Source organism: Xyrauchen texanus, chromosome 13 (genome assembly GCF_025860055.1).
Source record: "Xyrauchen texanus isolate HMW12.3.18 chromosome 13, RBS_HiC_50CHRs, whole genome shotgun sequence".
Classification (NCBI taxonomy): domain Eukaryota; kingdom Metazoa; phylum Chordata; class Actinopteri; order Cypriniformes; family Catostomidae; genus Xyrauchen; species Xyrauchen texanus.
The window spans coordinates 33,866,601-33,891,483 of NC_068288.1; the positions used below are offsets into that span (position 1 = coordinate 33,866,601).

General features: G+C 41.3%; 1 protein-coding gene across 2 annotated transcripts in view; it reads right to left on the bottom strand.

Annotated features, from left to right (window-relative positions):
* LOC127653675 (collagen alpha-1(VII) chain-like) overlaps positions 1 to 24,883 on the bottom strand; it is a 78,704-nt gene that overhangs the window by 25,549 nt on the left and 28,272 nt on the right. For both annotated transcript variants that reach the window (XM_052140444.1, XM_052140443.1), the window contains exons 27-62: positions 24,486 to 24,661; positions 24,241 to 24,270; positions 24,045 to 24,071; positions 23,259 to 23,303; positions 22,974 to 23,075; positions 22,807 to 22,878; positions 22,665 to 22,700; positions 22,529 to 22,582; positions 17,957 to 18,028; positions 17,738 to 17,851; positions 15,371 to 15,397; positions 15,156 to 15,209; positions 14,879 to 14,950; positions 14,543 to 14,602; positions 14,428 to 14,463; positions 14,278 to 14,322; positions 13,750 to 13,785; positions 13,585 to 13,629; positions 13,465 to 13,500; positions 13,329 to 13,364; positions 12,774 to 12,806; positions 12,612 to 12,683; positions 12,393 to 12,452; positions 11,447 to 11,482; positions 11,241 to 11,321; positions 10,489 to 10,524; positions 10,206 to 10,250; positions 10,039 to 10,110; positions 8,587 to 8,631; positions 8,450 to 8,485; positions 8,285 to 8,326; positions 7,782 to 7,862; positions 7,667 to 7,702; positions 7,520 to 7,555; positions 1,005 to 1,085; positions 858 to 893 (exon numbers count right to left, since the gene is read on the bottom strand). In XM_052140444.1, coding sequence (XP_051996404.1) covers positions 858 to 893; positions 1,005 to 1,085; positions 7,520 to 7,555; positions 7,667 to 7,702; positions 7,782 to 7,862; positions 8,285 to 8,326; positions 8,450 to 8,485; positions 8,587 to 8,631; positions 10,039 to 10,110; positions 10,206 to 10,250; positions 10,489 to 10,524; positions 11,241 to 11,321; positions 11,447 to 11,482; positions 12,393 to 12,452; positions 12,612 to 12,683; positions 12,774 to 12,806; positions 13,329 to 13,364; positions 13,465 to 13,500; positions 13,585 to 13,629; positions 13,750 to 13,785; positions 14,278 to 14,322; positions 14,428 to 14,463; positions 14,543 to 14,602; positions 14,879 to 14,950; positions 15,156 to 15,209; positions 15,371 to 15,397; positions 17,738 to 17,851; positions 17,957 to 18,028; positions 22,529 to 22,582; positions 22,665 to 22,700; positions 22,807 to 22,878; positions 22,974 to 23,075; positions 23,259 to 23,303; positions 24,045 to 24,071; positions 24,241 to 24,270; positions 24,486 to 24,661 — 2,003 coding nt within the window. The remainder of the gene's footprint in view (positions 1 to 857; positions 894 to 1,004; positions 1,086 to 7,519; positions 7,556 to 7,666; positions 7,703 to 7,781; positions 7,863 to 8,284; positions 8,327 to 8,449; positions 8,486 to 8,586; positions 8,632 to 10,038; positions 10,111 to 10,205; positions 10,251 to 10,488; positions 10,525 to 11,240; positions 11,322 to 11,446; positions 11,483 to 12,392; positions 12,453 to 12,611; positions 12,684 to 12,773; positions 12,807 to 13,328; positions 13,365 to 13,464; positions 13,501 to 13,584; positions 13,630 to 13,749; positions 13,786 to 14,277; positions 14,323 to 14,427; positions 14,464 to 14,542; positions 14,603 to 14,878; positions 14,951 to 15,155; positions 15,210 to 15,370; positions 15,398 to 17,737; positions 17,852 to 17,956; positions 18,029 to 22,528; positions 22,583 to 22,664; positions 22,701 to 22,806; positions 22,879 to 22,973; positions 23,076 to 23,258; positions 23,304 to 24,044; positions 24,072 to 24,240; positions 24,271 to 24,485; positions 24,662 to 24,883) is intronic.

Here is a 24,883-nt window from a genome sequence, read left to right on the forward strand (position 1 = left end):
TAAGTTTAAAGCTTGACACAGCATCATAAAAATGCAGCGCTCATAGTGCAAATGCTGAAAAAAAAACAGCAAAAGACGTCCATCCGATGAGTGTGTACATGAACTAACAATTAAAAAAACAAAGCAGGCAGACGCAAAAAGGTTTGTTGATTGTCAATGAAATGCATGATTATCAGCAAATAATTCAATGATTAGCATATCGTGTAATTAATTATATATATATATATATATATATATATATATATATATATATATAAAAAATTTATTTTTATTTTTTTATATTTATATCAATTGACAGATCAAAAAAAAATATTTTGCTATAATCTCTTATTAATATTAAGAAATAGAGCTGTTCACCTGTGACGTCAATATGACAGTGAACCTGGAAGGCTAATTCGCTGTGGATTCCCTCTGGAATTTCCTATGGGTTTTAATCATGTGATTTTTGAATTAAAATAAAGTCTGTGGTAAACATTACTTGAAGATACATGGATGTTTTGTTCTACAACAAATTATACACTCATACTTACACACTCATACATCACATATGAAGATGCCATGTGTTGTTTAAAAAAGTATGTTGCTTCAATGTGTCTTCAAAATTCACATTTGAGGTGACTGTGTAATTTATGTTTTATAACAAAACGCCCACTTGTCTTCAAGTAGGGTTTACCACAGACCTTATTTTATTCATACTGTAAATCCAAAACTGCCATTATAAAATCCCATAGGAATATCCAGACGGAATTTATGGCGAAGTCTCTTCCAGAATTTTGGACTACAATCTTAACAGCTCTATTAGATATGTATATTAAGATAATATGAAAAGAAAAGGAAAAGAGAAAAAGAGTCCTCACATCTCTACCAGGTTCCCCTTGTTTTCCTGGATCACCCTACAAAAAAAGAAAGAAAAATTTAAGGACAGGTTTTCAGATTCAAATTACTGAATTCAGAAGATCCTTTGAATATGTGTTGATGCAAAGATGGAGAAGATGTAATCTGACCCGCAAACCAGGAGCTCCGGGTGGCCCAGGTTTCCCATCCTGACCAGATCTTCCATCCAACCCAGCAGCTCCTCTATCACCCTGAATACACATATTTACACATGAAACAGTCAACAGTATTAATACACACACACACACACACACACACACACACACACCCTAACCCTACCCCTAGCCCTCACAGAAAACATTCTGCATTTTTACATTTTCAAAAAAACATAATTTAGTATGATTTATATGCCGTTTTCCTCATGGGGACCGACAAAATGTCCCCACAAGGTCAAACATTTTGGATTTTACCATCCTTATGGGGACATTTGGTCCTCACAAAGTGATAAATACATGCTCACACACACACACACACACACACACACACACACCTAAATGTGGACATCCCATAGTTTTTGCCTAAAGCTAACTATAATTACTATAAAACTAATCCTAACCAACACCATAATCATCAGCCTAACAGAAAAAGGTTTGCATTATCAGAATTTGAAAAATCATAATTTAACTTATGTATGAATTGTTTTTCCAAATGAGGACATCCCCAAAAATAGCTGTTGCCAGATTTAGCTCACTTTTGGGTACAGATTTGTCCCCAAACTATAGCAAGTAATACACACACACACAAACACACAAAACAGCCAACATCACTGTCAAAATCAATATCAATATTAGCAGCAGAGGGTCGTTGCCAACTTCCCATGAATATTAATGAGAGCGACTTGACTGACATTATCAATCTCTGCCACTAACAACGTCTTTCTAACACCACCACACATTTACATGCCTAAAGCAGCAACCGTCGGCTTAATTAATGTAAGAATCAATGAGGCTCAGTCTCAAAACCTAGGTAATGATTAAGAAAGGGACAGAGATCAAAAGGCTAAGACAGATTACTACCGGCACACAAGAATTTATCATTGGGGTCAGACAAATTCTTTTTCTACATGGTTCTATGACAGGAAGCAGAAAACAGCACCATGGATTACAATAATAAAGACATCAGTAAGATCCTGTTTTCTCAATTCCTCCTACTCTCTTACCCCAGAAATAAAATTTCATGGCCGGTAAGAAATCTTTCTCAAGTCAAGTTAATTTTGGGCCCTGCTCCTACCACAAAGGAAAGCCTTGTTTTAGTTCTGTTGTTCAAAAATGTTGAACAAAGATCAAATAGCTTTGTATAAAGGCAATAACAAATATCTGTAGAGTAACCAAATTTGACACAATGAAGTGTGTCGCAGCTGCAGCAGTGTAGAGAGATCCATGACTAAGCAGTTATATTTATACTTTACTCTTGACTACTGCAGCCAGTCTTCACATTTCAGCCATTTTGACTGCTGTCATCCTTGACACTTGCTTTGAAAACCACTGTCACTGCTACACTCTAAAATAGATTTTTCATAGAGGTGATTACTCATGGCTGTTTATCAATTTTAAGACTTTGTAGAAATATTTAATGAAAAGGTTAGTTTATAGATAATAATAATAATAATACATTTTTATTTATAGATTGCTTTTCAGGGTACTCAAAGACACTTTACATTAGTTAAAGTTAGTCATAAAAACAATACAATAAAGCCTATAACACACAGTATTAATCACACATTAAAAAAAAATAATAATCTGAACAGTCTCCAATGTGTTTGGGGAGAGAGTTCCAGAGAGACGGAGCACCTATGGAGAATGCTCTGTAGCCCCAGGTGCGGTGCTTGGTCCTGAGTGGTGTAGACAGTAATTTAGCATCAGAGGAGCAGAGGCTATGGGAAGGAGTGTGGTGATGGAGCAGGTCGGTGTTATAGGATGGGGCCTGGTTATGGAGGGTTTTGTAAGTGAAGAGAAGGGCTTTGAAATGAATCCGTTGTGGGACAGGGAGCCAGTGAAGCTTCTGGAGGACAGGGGTGATGTGGTCACGGGAACGGGTGAGCAAGCGTGCTGCAAAGTTCTGGATGTACTGGAGTTTATTTAGGAGTTTTGCTGATGTGCCATAAAGAATGCTGCTACAGTAATCAATTCTGGATGTGATGAGGGCATGGATAAACGTTTCAGCAGCAGAGAGAGTGATGAACAGAGATGAGCTATGTTTTAAAGGTGGTAAAAGGCAATTTTGGTTAGTTGATTGGCATAGTGATCGAAGGAGAGGTTGCGGTCAAAAATGACTCTGAGGTTGCAGATGTGTGTAGAGGGAAACAAAGTGGAGTTATTAATGTTGAGGCAGAAGATCTGAGTGGTTTTGGTGAAGGATTTAGGACCAATAATGATCATGTCTGATTTATCGTGGTTTAGTTTGAGGAAGTTGGCAAGCATCCATGATTTAATTTCAGTGACGCAGTTGGTCAGAATGGAATGAGTTGCAGTGATGGATTAAGTAGAGATGTAGAGCTGGACATCATCAGCATAACAGTGGAAGTGCAGACCATGAAGACGTATGATGTTATCAAGGGGGATCATGTAAAGAATGAATAGAAGGGGCCCGAGCACTGAGCCCTGTGGCACGCCTTGGGACAAAGGTGCAGTGGAGGAAGTGCAATTGTTGATATGAGACAAACTGTTGTCTTTTTGTGAGATATGACCTCAGTACCAGTGACGTTAAGTGAAGATTCAAGACAAGAGAGAGAAGGATGGTGTGGTTAAGGGTGTCAAAAGCTGCAGTGTGGTCAAGGTAGATGAGGATGCTGAGGTGACCAGAATCTGAGGAGAGAAGGAGGTTGTTGAAGACTTTGAGGAGGGCTAATTCTGTACTATGCTGTGAGCAGAAACTGGATTGAAATTGTAAAAATGTAATTAGAGATAAGGTGTGCTTTGAGTTGGGAGGCAACAACACATTCCAGTATCTTTGACAGAAAAGGGAGATTAGAGATGGGCCAGAAACTGCTCATGATATCAGGGTGTAGTCAAGGTTTTTTGAGGATGGATGTTACAGCAGCCAGTTTGAGTGTTTGGGGACTCAACAAGAGCTGAAGGAGGAGTTAATGATTACTGTGATAAGGAAATAGCTTGAAGACAGAACTTGACATGATTAGATTGGGTAGGATCCAGAACAGAGGTGGTCAGGTTGCTGTGGATGGTCTCAATTTTTGTTTGAAAAAATGAAAGGAAAGAGTTGCACTTGTTAACTGTGAAGGATTTGGAGGTGTTTTCACTGGGTCTGTGAAGTTTGTATACTGTGGAGAAGAGAGCCTTGGGGTTGGTAGAACCAGAATGTATGAGATCAGAGTAATAGGTGATCTGGGCTTTGTTGAGAGCATCTTTATATTGTTGATTGTAATCTGCCTTAGCTTGAAGATGCACTTTTAGACCAGACATTTCATTTGGTGAAGTTCTGGTGTATACCTGGGGCTGTATTCACAAAACATTTTATCTTACCACTAAGAGGTCTCCTAAATAGCAGTAAATGTTCTTACTGTAGGTAAGAGTTTCCTCTTAAAACCTATTCACAAAGCTGCTGAGACCAACTTTTACTAAGGAATAGTGAGAAATCATAAGCTAAGAGAAATTCCGGGGTTGACCTTGTTGCTATGGATGATGTCAACAAGCTTACTAACTATGCCCACAGTGATTGGCTGATGGGCGATGGGTCTCTGTCAATGATTTATTCATAGAAATATTGTAGAACGAGGTATCATGTTGCCATATTCCAATAAAGATTTTAAAATGTAGGCTAAGTGCCACTAATTAAACAAGTATATGTTCAGCTAATTGTCAGCCTCTTCCATGTCTACATCTCGTAAACAATTAACAGATATGCATATAATCAGCCTTTTAATTAACAGAGTAGAATAATCATTACTGATAGCAAGATGTTGTGCAAATGTAAAGGAAAACCATGGATGCAAGAACAGTTGTTTCTTCTTGCCCGACTTGTACTTGAAAAGGACATAATTAAAGGGAACCTTGATCTCTGGTGTTATTTGGTTGTTTCTATTTGTTGGTGAAGCATCCCTAACTAGCTCTACCACATCTGATCAAGACAACAGGACAGTGTATCATTATAATAATTGACGAGATCAGAGGGATTTACAGAGAGCATAAACGTTATATGAAATTGAAGCATTGAATCGGTTCCAAGAATTCTATGGCAAGTTTACTGTCAGTGTCATCAATGTGAATATTAAAATCACTCAGGAGAAGAATAGAAGGTGATATGGCACATAACAGGGTCAGAAAATGTAAAACAATCTGAGAGAAAGTAGGGATTTGGTTAGTGAACAAAGGAGTGGGGCCAGAGAATTTGAATGATAGGTGTTCAAAAGGAATAAACGGCAGGAATAGAGTTGGTGGTTGTTTTGATGTCATTCCTGTACACAGCAGCAACACCACCTCCCTGCCCTTTTTTGCATTTATTGTTTCATAATAAACATGCAGCATTTATTGTTTCATAATAAACATGCAGCATGGATTAATGTGTCAGATTCCATGTGTCAAGTTTGAATAATCAGAAGCACGAAAGCTACAGCAGATGGGGAAGATTATCAGTTAATAACGACTTAAATGTTCAGTCTGTTTTTCACACATTTCCATTGTATGGCTTCAGAAGATGTGGATTATAGGGCACAAGTGGTATGGACAATTTATACATTTATGTGTGATGGAACGACACGCCCCTCCCGAGGAACATCGTTGCCCCGTCTCTTCAGAGGGCTGTTCTTCAACTGGGCTCACAACTGGAGTGGGCAGAGGTAAGAGAGGAGGGGCACAGATGGGTGCACCTGAACTCAATGAAGAGCATCATTACCACTGCCTTTAAAAGCTGAGCGCACCTCTCCTCAGGAGACCGGTCTCTAAGTAGTCCAGGAACAGTGTGGAGAGGGTCTGGAGTGAGTTAGATGCATCACCGGACCAGCACCCAAGACCACGGCGTGAATTAGATGCAACGTCGGGGGATTGGAAGCCACTAGGAAGAAGCCACTGCCACTCACGCCTTGGACCAAGGACGGGAGAGCGTTGCGGCTGCCGGAACCAGTTCACTATACCTGGACCTTACCCCTTTGCCCTACCTTCCTTTACAGTGGTGGAGAATGCGGGCACTTTGGTAAGCAGGAGATGGTGCAGTTGGGTTTTAGGCACCAACTGTGACATCACACCCCCTCCCGCTCACCGGTCTTCAGAGAAACCCAGAGGGGGACGGGGAATTCATGGGAATGGCCTCCCAACTGCAAAAAGGGTAAGTGTTGCATTCATATTTGCCATTTGCCCTGCAGTTGGTTGAGGCTGTCATCTTTAACCTGTGTTTCTCTGTACATACCCTGGTGTGACCAAGATGGAGAGCTGCCCGACATGCCCACTTCGACCATAGGGAGGAAGTAGAATTCACGTATGGACAGCTGAAGGGGGAGTATCTCCGCCACTGTAACCCGACGTGAAGGAACGTGAGAGGAGGTGCAGCCGGGACGCTGCTTGGAGTGGGTGGGGGGTGGGGGTGGAATAATGTGTCCCTCCCGACGATCATCATCATCCCGACTCTTCAGAGGGCCATTCTTCAGCTCACAAATGGAGTGGGCAGAGGAGAGAGAGGAGGGGCACAGGAACTTTTTCCCAATTGGCGGCTTGTGTTGGGTGCACCTGAACTCATTGAAGAACCTCAACACCGCTGCCTTTAAAAACTGAACGTGCCTCTCCTCAGGAGACTGGTCTCTACCCACTGGCATCTTCGTAGGTCCAGGAACAGTTCGGGGAGTGTCCAGCATGAGCAGTTAGTTGTGTCACTGACGATGGACAGGATCCAGGGCTCCTATTCCCCGCCACTGCCTAGGGAAGCCGAGCCGATGGAAGAAGTCGCCGCCCCTCGCTTCCTGGACCAAGGAGGGAGAATTTTGAGGCCGCCGGACCCCACTCACTATACTTGGACCTTACCTCTCTGCACTACCTTTCTTCACATAACCCCATGCACCACAAAGATGCAGATTCCCCAGTGTCTGTCTCTTGCTCACCCTACCACAAATGTTAATTTTAACAGTATTCTTTAGTTTTAGGGAAAAGAGCATTGTGAACATTCTTAGCATTTGAAAAAACAGGTTTGGAACAATATGAGTGTGATTATGGGAGTGGTGGTGGCTTAGTGGGCTAAAGCACATAAATGTTAATCAGAGGGGTGCTGGTTCGATCCCCACAGCCACCGCCATTTTGTCCCTGAGCAAGGCACTTTCAAGTTGCTCTGGGTGGACTGTAAAAAGGGCACTGTAAGTCGCTTTGGATAAAAGCGTCTGCCAAATGTAAATGATACGATAATAGACTTTAATTTTGTTCTGAAAATGTTTTTAATGGTCCTAAAATAAAACTGTTGTGAAATGATTGCGCGAGAGTTTGGTGTGCTTCCAGGATATTATGGGTCTGCCCTGTTGCACTTCATCACTATGGGAACCTGCACGATAGACAGACAACCCAGAGCAATGAAGGACAGCATGACCAAACAACTGTAACCATGGAAAAAATAACCAACAATGACTCCGTGAGACCACAACCGTAACCATGGAGAAGTAACCAACAATTATTCAGAGAGACCATTATCTTACCTTGTTTCCTGGACTACCCCTATCACCTGGGTCACCCTAAGGGCAACAAAAGTAAAAATTAGACTAAAGACAGTTCAGCAGTTTATAATGATGGGAAGAGACAATGGGATAGACACAAACAAACAGACAAACAACTGGGGGTCTTACTCTGCCTCCTGGTAGTCCACGCTGTCCCTCAGGACCCTTAAAAAAATTTTTTTTTTTAGATACAAATCACTGAATTCTTAATCATACATGCTGTGTGAGCTCCTCGTTGACTTACACTTGGTCCTGCAGGGCCTGATGCGCCTGTTTCACCCTTCTGACCTTTAGCCCCGTGCTCCCCTGGGTCACCTGCCTCTCCCTGGTTTAGGAACAGGAGTATATCACAATGACAAAATGACAAGTAGCTAATTAAAAGCAGGACCTGTGTGACATAATTCAAGATTTAAAGGGGCTTTATACACGTTTTACATATTACGTTTTTTGTGTAAATAAAAGTTTTATTGACTATTTGCCACCCTCCCTTAGAATTAAACTGGCCATTTTCTTCACTGCTGTGCCTTTAAGACTAGCTACTAAGCAAACACTGTTTTTTTTCCCACATGTGAGTACAAACAAGCTTCATTTCAATAAGTATTATTATTTTTTATTTTTTTTGGAATGGGGAGGAAATTTTTAGCTTTGAAAATTACAGTATGCCTTCACAATACATCAAACTCTTTGACTTCTAAAAATCAAGAAAAAATGTCTTATCATAAGATCCCTTTAAACTTTTTACTGTACCTTTTCTCCTCTGTCGCCTTTCAGTTGATTCTCTCCAGTTACCTAAAAACAAAGAACAAATTCAAAAGATTTAAAAAACAAGATGCTTAGTTATATAAAGGAGGGTAGAGAGACATAGAAAAATTAATACAGAGAAATTATAATTATTAGGATTTGAAAACATACCACATCTCCAGGCGGCCCAGGGGGACCTTGTATTCCCTATAATTATCCAATGAAGACAGTTTGATGAATTTGTGTGTACTGTATTTGTGGGGGTCTAAGCAGGCATGCATTTGTAGAATACATTTTTGATCTTTCACCTGCTCTCCCTTTAGTCCTCTTGGTCCAGTAGACCCTGGGGTGCCCTACAAAGGACACAGCACTAATCACATGACCAAACAAAGAGCCCCATAAAACAAATATTTGCAGATAATGGAATAATTTTGAACAATGCAGTGATAATGTCACATAAACTGGTTAACATACTGCATAAAAAACATCTCCACTCAGACAATGACCATTTATATTCTCTTTAAAATTCAGTTTTTGTAAATTGTATTGTTTTAAACGTATCTGTGGAAGCCAGAGGCCCATTCACACTAAGTCCTATTTTATCTATTAATATTCCTGTCAGGGTCCTGTCACTCTGTGTTTTTGTCTGACTTTGTGTGAGCGCACGGTTTCGGTTGTATTCCCTGTAGTGCGCTCGTATGTCAATCTTGTTTTATGTCGGGAGCACAGTGTCTGGATCCTGAATTCATGTCTCGTTCGGTTTCAGTCTGTGTCGGGATCCGGACACTTGTGCTCCATGTCTGTCTATTATTGATGGGGGAGCATCACGCTTATGTCATCTTGGCAGCATGCTCTCCTCTCAATAGTTTGTCTGTATCTCGCAAACGCGCCTTGCGTCACGCTCGCGTTGCGCGCCCGGGTCGCGAGCGATCTTCATTTTATGTTGAGGTTCGGTCACTTCAGTCTAAGGTGTCGCGGGTGTGTTACCGAACGCTTGCACATGTGTCCTGTCTTGTTTTTGTTGCGTGCATCGCGATGTACGCTCAGGTTTCGTTTAGTGTGAGAATGCTTGGCAATAATGGCATCGTTTTGTTTGTCGGTTGGCATGGGCGTATATTGCTATTGTCTTTGCGATGTGCGCTCATGCCATTCGGGTGTTTTGTTGTCTTCTGAGAGAACGTTGCTGTTTTTTTCTGTATCACCACGTGTTTCTGTGTCTTACGTCATACCCAACTCCTTGTTTGCTTATTATTAGTTAATTTGCCTCACCTGTCCCCTGTTAACCCGTTTGATTTCTCTACCTATTTTAGTATCCTCGTGTTTGCAGTCCAGTGACTCTTGGTTGTCTTTTTGGTTCTCTCATGTCGGTCTGTTTCCTCCTTCCCAGTCCGGTCGGTCCTGTTCCCCCTGACTGGATTATTTACTTTGTGTTTTTCCCTTGATGGGAGTTTGAGATTTATCTCTTTGTTTTTTGTATTTAATAAATTCCCAGTTTTTTTTTTTTTTTTTTTTTGTACTGTGTTTTGGGTCCTCTCTCTGCATTCCCTGACTATCCCTATATTTTGGTTTAATGTTGGAGTTTGCATTATTGCATGTAAATTACCAGAGCTCAATTTGCTTTCATTCAGGTATCCAAATGTTTTTTTTTTATTTATTTTTTTAGAGATATATATATATATATATATATATTATACTTTTATGTCCATGGTGTGACCATGCCTGAATTCCATTCTAATAAATTTAGACAGCTACATTCTTACATTTCGTCCATCTTCCCCTGGATCACCTGTATCTCCTTTTGGCCCAGGCTGACCTGCTTGACCAGACAGTCCCTTAAATATAAAAGTCCACTGTAAGGATGTGGCTGAACTAAAAAACAGACAGATAATAGAAAAGTGTTTTGCCAGCTGTCTCTTTGAGTACTCACTCGAAGACCTCTTTCCCCTGCTTTACCAGGCAACCCTGACTCTCCCTGAAAGCCAAAAAATAAAACAAACACAATCACACATGCTGGACAGCTTTGCCCACTGTTAAATGGGTACAAAATCATAACTCTCTCAACTGTACATTAAACATCAAATATCTTATGAATATTTGTGATTGTGTTAAGTTGCAGTTTTGTGTGGACAGACAAATGCTTATCGCTGGAAAATTGTTACATCACATCTGTTTAGATCACAGGGTCTTCCACACAGAGAAAACAATCTTACTGAAATGCCATCCTCTCCTTTGTCTCCTTTCTGTCCCTAAAGTAAAACAACAATAGATCAGACTGTTTGAAATTATAAAATCTTAATGGTGTTAAAGATTTCAGCATCTAAATGTGTCTTTACACAGCCGAGTTAAGCCTGCTCTGAGCCTGCTCAAAATTCTATGCAAAGACGCAAAAGCCAGACTAAATTAAGCCTGCTTTGACCCAGCTCAGCCCTTAGTAAATTATACTTTAGATGCAGCTTCTGTGCCACCTTTGCATTGTAAAGATGACTTTATTCACTAAAAATTATTACACTGCAAATCTAACATGCAGAGGTCAATGTACATGTGGGTGAGTGTATATAAGAGCACATACAGTATGCTGCAAGAGAGTGTGGAGTAATAAGTTGAGGCAGAGAAGACACTTATTACCTTTCAGTTTTACTTCTGTGAGATGTTAGAAGAAAAACAAGGAAGTTGAAAGTTAACACAATAGTGAAAAATCTAATTATCAAGGTTTTCTGTCATAGATTAGTGATAGGGCTAAGACAGGAATAGTGAGCAGAACAATACATTGAGGGAAAAAGAATCAAGTATCAAAGATACACATATCCAACATCAGTTATTGTTACAGTAATCTGTTTAGTTTAATATTACTTGCAGATGAAGTTGTTTGAAGTAGCAGTTAGCAGACAATACAAAGTCCACTGTATGCAAGAATGTATGTGTGTTTGTTCATGCATGTACGGGGCTCTGTGGAGACTCTCACATCTTTTCCTCTGGGTCCCAAGGGCCCTTGTGAACCAGGACTGCCTGTTTCCCCTCTCTCTCCTAGGTCACCTTGACTGCCCTATAATCACAGAGGAAAAAGGAAGATGCATTGCATGACAACCTATTCAGGGTAATGTTAAGAAATTTGCATGAACATATACAATGCAGTCAGTAGGAGTGAGCGAGTTTAAGGCAGCCCTTTACCTTTGCACCAGGCTTTCCAGATAATCCAGGGATACCCTGTTTGAAAAAACAAACAGCTACTGATGAATTCAGTGTGTTAAACTTATGATGAGGGAAATTCTGTATATTTAGGTACTTCTTCTGTCCTAAATATCCTTTACTTCTTCTGTAAATCTTTTATTAAAGGGATAGTTCACCCAAAACTGAAAATTCTCTCATTATTTACTCATCGCCTAAAAATCTTCGTTTGTTGTCTGCTGAAGAAAGTCATACACATCTGGGATGGCATTAGGGTGAGTACATGTTGAGAGAATTTTCATTTTTGGGTGATCTATCACTTTACTGTCCACCTCAGCATCTTTCTGTCAGTAACAGAACTTTAGTTAATTTGATCAGCAATCTGATTTGAAGTATTTGTTGAGCAATTAATTTCAGTGCTTTCAAGACAACATTGCATTACTATTCTTCTCTACAATTTTCTACAATTAATTCAGCTCGTACCACTTGACATGCAGACCCCATTCAAACTGAATTGTAGATAATTTCAGACTTGTAAAACTTCAGTATTTAAAACAAGATTAAGATTTAAGTTTTAAAAATCACTCATTGACTTGTATGTTCACCATTCAAAATGTAATGGCCCGCTATGAAAGTCATTGAAAATTTGCATACTAAAGTGCGATTGGTCTTATTTCTTGCATTTACAGTACTTGTATATTGAATAGTGATCAGACTTTTCACACTACAAAGACAGTGTTGTGTTGATTCTCATTCAAAAGTCGACAGAAAACAAGGTGCTGGGTGTTTTCACAACTGCGCAGGCAGTTGATTCTGAATTACACTTACACGAACCAAAGCTAAAAACCTATGCTTAATTAAAACTTTAAAACTACTGTTTTGCTGCCTAGATAACACTAGTATTTAATTCTGGAAATTCACATCTAATGCATCATCAAGACAAACTAACCCGATCCCCCTGGTCTCCTTTTGTTCCAGGCTGGCCAGGCACTCCTTCTCCAGGTACACCCTGTGTGGCAAAAAGGGTCCACCATGCAAATGTTTTAAACATTTCAGTATGGGCTTGAAATGTATCTTATGAGTTCTTTGGAAAGTTTCAGGTTAATGTGTTCATCTATAACCAAACTTATGATTAGACTCTTCTCCCTCATTTGTTCAAAAAACTCACCCTTTCCCCTTTTGTTCCTGGTTCTCCTTTGTCACCTTTAGGACCATCAGGACCTGAAAATCCCCTTTCACCCTAAAAGTAGAGAAAAAAAATGTTTAAATGACAAATTGTGAATGGAACTGTCTTACAAACAGAGTGTGTATTGTTCCGTAGAAGTCATACCTGCTCTCCTTTCTTTCCTAATGAACCTGGACCCTGTTAATAAAAAGCAAAGTGAACAACTTCCATATCAAGAGGACAATTATAATTAATTAAACCTTAATGGCTACATTCAGATAGCTGTAGACTAAAGACTGTTTTATTTTTTAGATTGAGAAGCTGTCTTTCACTGGAGCTGCTCCCATCAGTTTCGTTGTCTACGCATGACTCAAATGCTGCATTGTAAACTCTAAGATCTGATGACTGAACTCGCGTCTTAACTCCACTTATTCAACATTTTGCCAATTTCTATATGGCTACTTGTTATCGAAGTCATCATCTTTCAAAGTTACTTTAGTCACTATGACTATGTTGCAGCTGTTATTTATGGCTTTTACAAGTATAGAAAAAGGGCATAATTTTGATTTTTCAATCAGACAGCATTCGAACAGTTTCTGTAAGCTGCCATTTGAAAAGGACAATTTGTGAGTCACACCTGTTAGGCTGTCAATCCCAAACACTGCTGCGTGAACACACTGTAGCCCATATTAATTTTAAGCCAGGAAAGTCTGAACTTACACCACCTCCTGGTTCCCCTTTTGCTCCTTCAGCTCCCTTATAGCAAACAAAAACAAAAATAAAGTATACAAGCAGAAAATAAAAGGACTAGATATCTGAAGATAGTGCTATTTTTTAAGCTGACATCTTAACTCACCTTCTCTCCGGAAAGACCATTGCTGCCTGGCAAACCCTGGGGGCACATATAAATAATTTACAACATGCATGTACACTCATGCATTTTCACAGATTGATCATGGCTTGTGCAGCCACTCACCCGGAGTCCTTGAGGTCCAGTGGGGCCTGGTGAACCCTTATCTCCCTAGAATATAAACAAGCACTGATGCAAACAGGCACAGTATTGCCCACTCTTTAATAACAAAACAGAATACAGCTTTCTAATAAGAATAAACATGGATTCTGTAGCTTAAAAAGTGCTCACTTTGTCTCCTGATGGACCAGCTGGGCCTCTGTCTCCCTAAAAAAACATTAAAAAGAATCAAATTTGAATCCACTTTAATTAAAATATTAGCTTTCATGTAAACATTAAACTAAAATAGTTTTATAATCATTGTTAACAGCTAGTTTTTTTTTAATGTTTTGCTTGCTCTATTTCATATAGGCAATAGTCTAAGACTTTATACTGACACCTACTGTGTAGTAGGTGAAGTGTGTAATTTCTTCTCAACTTGCATAACTAAACGGAACTGTAGAACAAAACCTATTTTCTAGTCAACTGATATGACTGGAGTCTTCATTTCATGTGATTCTACTTTATTAATTCAATTACAGAGTGCACCTTTAAATGTGCTTACACATTCATAGTGAAGTCTCAAGAACAATGAAGAGCATCACAGCATCAGGGATATGATACAAATTTAGACATATTTAGATAGAGATGCTTCAGATCCTCAGAAACATACTCATGCTGTAGATACAGTAGAGATATATACAGCGGATCCTTACTCACCTTGGCTCCATCTGCACCAGTTGCTCCAGCCTGTCCCCGGTCACCCTGAAGAAACAAACAGACAAAACTTAATTTTGCATTCAATCTACTTCATTGTACCTAAATGACATAAACCACAAGTGAATGTCATAGACAGACTTATATTTTTACCTTACTCCCAATTTCACCAGGAGGTCCTCTGGGACCCTGAAACAGAAATACATGAATTAAAAAAGGATGAGGAAGAGATGTTTGTATGAGATATAGAAGTCAAAGTGTGTCATACCCGATCACCAGGGTCTCCAGTCTTTCCTGGGGAGCCTGGTTTACCCTCAGCACTTTCTCCCTGCAAAATGGTTACACAATCACACACACATATACACACACATACACACACACACACACACACACAATGCCCTTTCATAGCATCATGGTTCCATACAATGAAAGTGTATAGTGACTGAGGATAACATTCTGCCTAATATTTATTTTTCTCCTCAAAAGAAAAAAAGGTGATATCGGTTTGGAATAACATTAGGGTAAATGAGTAAATAACAATAGAAGTTTAATTTTGGGGTGAACATGCATCCAAACTAGTTGACAAGCACACACAAAAACATACTAGTTCTCCTTTGGTTCCTTTTAGTCCAGTCAGTCCTGGTGGGCCCTGTGGACCAGGCAGTCCAGGGCTTCCCTACAAACACACACACACACACCATTTTGTGCATGCAATAAATGTAATAGTCAAAAATACACATTCAATTACACACAAACCCAGTTTGAAGCAGCACAGAAACACACATGTACATACACAAACACATGCACACGTCAACATCCATTTAGATTCACACTTCATCATGAATAATGGAGGCAATAAAGGAGGCAATGGAAAAACTCACAGGTTCACCAGCAACTCCCTTAACTGCCACCCCACTGCCCACTCCAGGAGGACCCTGTTAATTAGGAATAAAAAAAATGGGAATGTGTTTATATTTAAGAAATGTGACAGACTGTCACATTGCATCCGTTTACTGCAAAAATAACAAATTACAACTTTGGACTACAATTTCCAACAAATGAAAATTTAGAGTTCATTGCCTTTATATAGACTCACCCTCTCTCCAGAGCTGCCTTTTTCACCCTGCAGGAAAATAAATTAAATTCTAACAAATTCATAGATATACAGGTAAATGATTGGCTTGAAGTGCATATAAAATATCAAACAGTGAATTAATTAATATTTCAATATCTATTCAGTTAAATCTGTCAGTTGTGGCGTTGACACATACAGTAGAAGTCAGAAGTTTTCATACACTTAGGTTGAAGTCATTAAAACAAATTTTTTAACCACTCCACAGATTTCATATTACCAAACTATAGTTTTGGCAAGTCAACTTGTGCATGACACAAGTATTTTTTCCAACAATTGTTTACAGACAGATTGTTTCACTTTTAAGTAACTATATCACAATTCTTGTGGGTCAGAAATGTATACAAAGTTAACTGTGCCTTTAAGAAGCTTGGAAAATTCCAGAAAATGATATCAAGCCTTTAGGCAATCAGCCAACATTTGATTGGAGTCAATTGGAGGTGTACCTGTGGATGTATTTTAAGGCCTACCTTTAAACTCAGTGCCTCTTTGCTTGACATCATGGGAAAATCAAAAGAAATCAGCCAAGAAACAAAATTGTGGGCCTCCAAAAGTCTGGTTCATCATTGTGAGCAATTTTGAAATGCCTGAATGTGCCACGTTCATCTTTACAAACAATAGTACGCAAGTATAAACTCCATGGGACCACGCTGCCATCATACCGCTCAGGAAGGAGACACACTCTTCTCCTAGAGATGAATGTAATTTGGTGCGAAAAGTGCAAATCAATCCCAGAACAACAGCAAAGGACCATGTGAAGATGCTGGAAGAAACAGGTACATTAGTATCTATATCCACAGTAAAACGAGTCCTATATTGACATAACCTGAAAGGCTGCTCAGCAAGGAAGAAGCCACTGCTCCAAAACCACCCTAAAAAAGCCAGACTACAGTTTGCAAGTGCGCATGGGACAAAGATCTTATTTTTGGAGGAATATCCTCTGGTCTGATGAAACAAAAATTAAACCGTTTGGCCATAATGACCATTGTTATATTTGGAGGAAAAGGGTGAGGCTTGCAAGCCGAAGAACACCATCACAGGATGAGGACAACAAAGTCAAGTTATTGGTGTGGCCATCACAAAGCCTGGACCTCAATCTGATTTGTGGGCAGAATTGAAAAAGCCTGTGCAAGCTTTTATAAGATAAAAAAAAATCTCACTCAGTTACACCAGACCTGTCTGGAGGAACGGCCAAAATACCAGCAACTTATTGTGAGAAGCTTGTGGAAGGCTACCCAAAATATTTGACCCAAGTTAAACCATTTAATGGCAATGCTACCAAATACTAACAAAGTGTATGCAAACATCTGACCCACTAGGAATGTGATGATAGAAATAAAAGCTGAAATAAATAATTCTCTCTACTATTATTAAGACAGGGAATGTTTTCTATGATTAAATGACAGGAATTTAAATGTATTTGGCTAAGGTTTATGTAAATTTCTGTCTTCAACTATATCTTCAGCTGGGTTTAAATAAGAAAGCAAACTCTCAATTGGGATACTGTGACATTATCATGACAGGTAGAACTGTTTGCTACAGGATATAGACTCTCCCATGAAAGTCACAAACCTCCCACGAAAATCCCAGAGTTGGGCCTAACAACTTGTTAGAAACATTTTATTTTTCCAACATAATGTTTTTTGTTTAATTTAAATGCTGTTTATTACAACAAAACTCTGAAACTCTTTTGCGGATAACTGTCTTTAACAACACATTGTCATATGAGCAATCAATAAGTAAACTGATTTTAGCTTACAAATTTACATTTTAAAACTACTTTTATAGAAACCCCTGTGGTTCAGTGGTGAGTTAATAATTTGAGTCGATTCGTTTAGGAAGTGAGTTGACTGACCAGTTCAGTGCATTATTCAGACAATGATTGTTATCATTCCAGTTAAATTCACCAATCATTTTATTGATTGATTAAAAAGAAATGCATTAATGTAACTATTTGTTTGCAAATTAGACAGATTGTTGATCTGTATATCTGCTTTTGTGAGCAGTGAGCGAATACAATGCAATAGCAATGCAACACAAATCAGCATATACTGTATATATTATATTATTATATATATATATATATATATATATATATATATATATATATATATATATAAAACATTTTGCTGAGGCACTGCATATTACAGCAGCAGTCTAGATGGTATAACATTGATAGAGAGTATATGACCTCATGCAATACTTAAAGATAGGTGAGTGAGCCCCTGGTGTTGAGTTCTGGTCTCAAGTGGATTTGTATACTCGTAAATACATACATACATTACTGTACATTACTAGACACACTTATCAGATAAGACAATGGGATTTGACCTTAACAGAAAGTCCAGGAGTTCCTGGTAACCCAGGGCGACCATCCTTCCCAGGCAGACCTCGTGGACCTGCCTCTCCCTTTGCTCCATCCACACCCATACGTCCAGGTGTGCCCTAATGAAATAGAGAGACAGAATGGGATGAGCAACAAATGAATCCCATTCTTTAATTGATGACATGATAGAAAATGTGCAGGAGGGAGACTTTTGTGTTTCTTACAGGGATCCCTGGGATTCCTGGCTCTCCTTTACGACCTGGTAAACCTCCTCCAACAGCAGATCCAGATTCTCCCTGTCAGAAAGAAATATGAGCAATACAACTCTCATTCCAGAAGTAACAAACCATGAAAGCTTGTTGAACAAAAGACTGAGGTGGGACTTCACTAAGAATGAATTGTGCCTGCTGATGGTGCCGTTTATTTGCACATGTTGTCTGCATTGTAATAGCATTTAATTCAGAAAAAAATTAATTTTGCAAATCAGGTAACAAAAATTGTGAAACGTAAATTGACCCTTTGATGAGCCCCACCTTCAAAGCATTTTTGATCAAATCTATCTTAGCAGCTGTTGCATTCCACCACTTCTCTGACAATAGTTTGCTTCTTTTCAACCACAGACTATGGGAATAATATGTTTTGAGTAGTTTTAAGTGGAATTTTATAGAAATTAAACAAAAGATTTAAAACATTTAAATTTGCCTGTTGTTGAGAGGATACCTACAGATTAAATGTTTTTTTTTTACTGTCGTAACCTCCGTTCCCTGAGGGAGGGAACGAGACGCTGTGTCGAATGAAGTGACACAAGGGGTCTTCTTGGTACACAAACGTACCTCTGAACTTGAGAAAAGGCCAATGTCATATTGGTAGACAGAATTTGCATGCCCCGCCCCAGACCTACGGGTATAAAGGGAAGCGGGGCAGTGTCTGTCAGTCAGGATTTTGCACTGAGGAGCCGAGAAAAGGGCACGTCCGTTTACAGTGGTAGGTGTAGTGCGGTGACAGGAGGGACACAACATCTCGTTCCCTCCCTCAGGGAACAGAGGTTATGACAGTAACCATGACGTTCCCCTTCTGTTACTCACTCGATGTTGTGTCGAATGAAGTAACACAAGGTGTCCCATCTAAAAACGGCACACACTGACTGTGTTACGTGAACTGTCGAGACAGGTGCAAGCAGGCTACTGCATGCTAGAGGCAACTGTGTCGGATGCACGTAGCCCTCCCCAGCACTCCCAGAAGAGATGTCATATACAGACATTAGGTTCCCCGCACCCTAGAGGGGGGAATAGGTGCTACATGACTAGCATGGGAGCAAGCCCGGCAGCCGCAGCCTTTTCTCTCGCATAGGACGTGAACGCTATGAAATGCGTCGGGGAAGGCGGTCTTTCCCAGTCCTATACGTTCAGGGGGAAAAGACCCTGCGGAGGCCACATCCTGCCCAATCTAGGGGGAGGTAACATGTGGCAGATACACCACGAGGGTTATGAAGCCATATGTGGGAGTGGTGCGGTGGTAGGTCCAGCCTAATGAGGTATCCCAGTACCGAGCACCTGTGACTCATAGTGGGCCTGGACGCGAATTGCTCTGCTGAATTCACTGGCCAGAAGGCTAGGGAGGAGAACATCCAGGGAGTGATGCTTAGTGGCTAACCTGGTACAGAAGGCACACTGGTATACTAGGTGAAGGGCGCTGTGTGCAAGCGGAACACCCGGTCGGTTGTGCCGCGTTACCGAGTTCTACCGGCTCGGACCTGACAAAACACAGGACGAGACAGAGTCTACCCTGAGATTGTCAAATCTGGTGAAGGTATTGGGTGTTTCCCAGCCCGCTGCTCTACAGATGTCTACTAGGGAGGTGCAGTTGGCCAGTGCCCACAAGGATTCCACACTTCTTGTCGAGTGTGCTCGGACCCGCAAGGGGGGGTCTGGTAGACCAGTGAGATGGCATCAACGACCCAGTGGGCTAGCCTCTGCTTGGAGACGGCGTTCCCTTTCCAGCGTCCGCCAAAACAAACAAAGAGCTGCTCAGAACATCTAAAGCTCTGCATGCGGTCAAAATAGATATGCAAAGCACATACCAGACACAGCAACGAAAGGGCTGGGTCTGCCTCCTCCCAGGGCAGCACTTGCAGGTTCACGACCTGATCACTGAAGGGGGTCGTAGGAATCTTGGGCAAGATCCAAGGTCTGGGTGGGCCAGTAAGGAGCCACCAAGGTGATCTGTTCCTTGTCATCCCTGATCTTGCACAGCACCAGTGCAAGGAGGCTCACAGGGGGAAATGCGTACTTACGCAGCCCCCGGGGCCAGCTGTGTGCCAGCTCGTCTGTCCCAAGAGGAGCTTCTGTCTGAGTCGCGGCTGACTCCAAAGGAGGAGATGGCGGGCGAGTTGTGACATATGACGAGAGCGCACACCACCATGGCGATTTATGTACGCTACCATCGCGGTGCTGTCTGAACGGATCTAGATGTGCTTGCTCCGAATTAGTGGGAGAAATCTCTGCAGGGCAAGAGATACAGCCAGCAACTCTAGGCAGTTGATGTGCCAACGCAGCCGGGGTCCTGTCCAGGAGCCAGCGGCAGCGTGCACATTGCACGCAGCGCCCCAACCCAGTTGAGAGGTGTCTGTGGTGACCACGACATGTCTGGACACCTGCTGCAAGGGGACTCCGGTCCGCAGGAAGCAGAGGTCTGTCCAAGGGTTGAATGTCGGATAGCAGAAGGGGGTGATTGTCACACGGTATGTGCCGTGGCGCCATGCCCATTTCAGGACTTGAGTCTGTAGCCAGTGCTGAAGCGGTCTCATATGCATCAACCCGAGTGGTGCGACCGCGGCTGAGGATGCCATATGCCCGAGGAGCCTCTGGAATTGTTTCAGAGAAACCACTGTGCCAGGCGAGAGAGCTGCGTCCGGTGAGCCGGGACTGTAGAGTTTTTGGGCGGGGGTGCCATGAGAACGGCGCGCACCGGCTGGATGACCCAGGGAGTGAGGAAATCGCTCTTTTATTGAGAATGTGGGTACCGCAGCCTGAAGGCGGTGAAGCAAATTAAAGTAACGGAAACAAGGATTATCCTCCCGGCCCTCCACCGGGGGACAGAGTGGTCTTGGTACCAGCTCCGGAGCAAACATGTGACTGCCTGGGTCGCCCGTCTCAGGAGCGCTTTGGAGCTTTTCTGCTCCTGGAAGGGGTCCTGGAGACGGGGGACGTATGTCGCCTGGGAGGTGCTGCCTGTTGTTTGGTCGCAGGGGGATGCCCTCGGCGAGCAGGCGGGGCACGCTGGCTGGACTGCCCTGCAGCATGATGTGAGAAATTGCCTCCGTCTGCTTCTTCACTGGCGAGAACTGTTGGGCGAAGTCATCGACGGTGTCGCCGAAGAGGCTGAGCTGGGAGACGGGGGCGTTGAGAAACCGTGATTTGGCAACGTCGCGCATCTCGACCACGTTCAGCCAGAGGTGGCGCTCCTGGACCACGAGGGTGGCAATCGCCCACCTGAGTGCCTGCACTGTGACCTTCGTGGCTCTGAGAGCGAGGTAGGTGGCAGAGCACAGTTCCTGTAGCACATCGGGATCAGGCCGCCCCGCCATCCAGGGTAGTGAGAGTGGACGAGCGGAGGGTTCAGTTGAGGGCAGTAAAAGGTGCCCTCCACGACTGCGTCAGCTCGTCATGCACTTCCGGGAAGAACGTACCGGGGGGAGGGCATGGCTATGAGCACCGCCCGGAGCCGAGGTACCAGTCGTCAAGCCGCGAAGGCTGTGGGGAGGACGGAGGTTCCAGTCCAAGCCCACGCTCACGGCAGACTGGGCAAACATGTCGGCCATCTGCACGTCTGCCTCAGACTGGGTGGGCTGGCCTGAAGGCGGCAGCCCAGTTGAGTCCTCCGCGTCAGATGCCTGGACGCTCTCCGATGCAGCGCCGATGTCGTCATCCAGCACAAGGGAGAATGCCAGCTGGCAGTGAGGCGAGCCACACTCATCCTGAGCTCGGACGGAAGTGAGCAAGTGTGTCGGGGGGTGGTGGTTCGTGGGGATTTACCCGTCAAAACCAAGCCCGTCGTCATTCCATATTGCCACTTGTGTCACTTCATTCGACACAACGTCGACATTAATTCATTCATGTATTGATTTAGGTTGTTGTAGAGGCAATAGAAGATAAAGAGTTCCCAGCATAATAGTGAGTGTGTTATAAGACATTATGCGCAGTTCTGTTTACTAACACTAATGCTAACAGGTGTGAAAATGCTACCAAATGGCACTTTTCTCTTTCAAGTGACTGTGATAATCGTTTCCCTCAATTCTGATTCACAGTTTCCACAGTTTTCAAAATAAAATACTGTGTATTTTAACTACTTCTTTTCCAAAAACAAATCTGATAATTATGCTTTAAAATAGCTTTTCAGAATAAGCAACGGTAACCAAAGGGGTAAATAATAAGGTATGGTAAGGTAAGGTAAGGTATGGTAAATAATGCTCAGTTTGTGAATAATATATAATCTTTAATGAGGCTAAATAACAGGAAGGGAGGTGTATTCATGCTGCAATGACAATTATTTTAATTTTTAAACTCATGATCTAGCACTATTATAGGCCATTTAGCACCTGGATAAACTGGATTGTAGGAAGTAGACATAGCAGGTTATTGCACTAAAAAACAGTGCATAAAATTGGTGCAACTGTTAAGTGAATTTGCCTCTGAGTATGAAAAAACTAAGTGCTAAATTGACGATTCTCATGCTGTAATATTTCTGTAATAGAGTTTTAGAGCCTTTTAGAGCAAGAGTCTTTAAATTGCTCTTACCCTTTCACCTTTCTCTCCTTTCAACCCCTGAGGACCTGCAATACCTTGTTCTCCCTGTGAAACAAAAAAGACATTTAATAAGTGTGTGTATAGACTGTGTGTTTGTGTGTGTGTGTGAGTGTTAGTGAGTACTCACAGCAACTCCTCTAACACCTGGTATTCCCAGACTACCCTATAACAACAGAATCACATCAGACATTTAAAACAATTATAACACTTCATTTTAACATTCATTCAGTCTTTAAAAAATAACAGTAACACTTTTCCTGTTGTCTTACTGGAAGTCCAACTGCACCAGGTGTACCCGGGCGACCTGGAACACCTGAACTGCCGTCCAGACCTGGAAAACCCTGAGAAGTGGGGAGACAGAGAGGAAGACACCATGACAACATTCGTATACGTGTCTGCACATAAGTGTGTTTGTTTAAGTGCTTATTTTACTCACTCTCTCTCCTTTCTCTCCTCTCACTCCTAGACTGCTACCAGGTTGACCTGGAGGCCCCTCTGGCCCTCTGGGGCCCTCACGACCAGGTAGACCATCACGACCCTAACAAACAAAAATAAAAAAACAAACACAAGCAGACAGACATTTACTCATAAGGATATTCAGCTTTAAACAAAGAAAACACCAAAGCAATATCAATCCCTCTAAGCAGTGATTAATAAAGCAAAGAGTGTTGATGTACATACTGTATGCAAAGCAAAGGTTTGTGTGTGCAGACTAACTTACAGGCTCGCCTTTCCTTCCATCCACACCATCTCTGCCCCTCTCACCCTACACACACACACATACACACACAATTTATATAACAAATACTAAAACCAGGAGGGACAATATTCTCAGAGGTTGTTCTTTTACAGCTCAAGAGACTTCAAGGATTTCTCACTTATGATTTATTTAAGTATCAATTTTGTCTCTCCTACAATATGTTTCTCCTACAATTCCTCAGATGAGATTTAATGGTAAATAGAAACAAATGAGACAATTCGTGACATACAGTAACAGTACAGAGCAATACAATTAATGTGGATAGCATAGCCCAGATGACCTGGTCTTGGATGACCTTTTTTTTGTTTTAGTTCAAATTGAAATCTATGATGTCAGAAATCATTTGATGACAGACTTTGCTATCTTGTCAAATCTGAGCAAAGGCAATAAGATTATTGTGATCTCTTCTGAAACTTTAGAGGAGACTAATTAGATTACTAGGCTTTTTTCCTAAGGATAACCTGCAGCAAGACTCCATTTGCTCTACGTTTAATTGTACTGCTGTTTAGGTGAAACAATTGAGATAAAGATATTGCCTTTCCTATGGTGAGTGTATTGACAGAATACTAAATGAATTAACAATGGCACTAAGTCTAAAAGGATTTATTTAAAATCTAATTTTAAGAGTTATTTAAAAATTAGCTATACACAGCTTTGCATGTGCTGACTGATTTAGAAAAAGGATGCACTTGGATTGTGAACATCACAATAATTATTTTGGTCATTTTGGATTAGTAGTAGTTTTACCTTCTGTCCCTGATCCCCTTTAGCACCCTGCAAAATATGTATAAAAAAAAAAAACAGGTCAAACTTACTTTACGTTATATGGTACATTTTTTTACAAATGTAAAGAAATGTGTGCTTGTGTGTATGTACAGTATATATTCTTTGTTGTAATTTCAAGGTGTTTGTGTATGAGTGTGTCTTTTCCATATATCCATACCCTGGGACATTCAACAGTACAAGGCCCCGTCTAAAAGAGACAACCAATCACAATAAGTCTTTACTATCTCACGTCTTCTTTTTCCACACCAAAAGAGATTATTAATTCAGTTTGAAATATCTCTAAAATATACTGCACAAACCTTCTGCTACAGAAGAATAATCATGATACTGACATGCTTGACGAGGGAGCAAAATAAAAAAGATTTATGATACAACATTTATGACAGATAGATTTGGTCTGACCATGACTCCGGTCCCTCGTGCAAGGCCACAGAGGAGGTCTGCCAGGTCGGAGTGGAGACTGTAGAGCTGATTTGCGTCTTGAGCATAGAGCAGATTCTGAGTGCTGCCATCAGTCACTGCCAAACGCAGTTCTCCAGGGTCTCCACGTCCAACTCCTACCGCCAACACTGTCACACCTGAGGGACAGAGATATTATAGTGCTAAACCGCCGATATGGACAAGGGACAGAGCAGTCGTAATGGTTTTCTGTGTATGTTGTTGTTGCCTACATTGTGGGGACCAAATGTCCTCACAAGGAAAACGGCTTAATAAACATACTTAATAATGTACTGTAGGTAGAAATTGTAGAAAAAAATATTAAGAAGATCTATCTATACCTAAATAAATAATCATATACA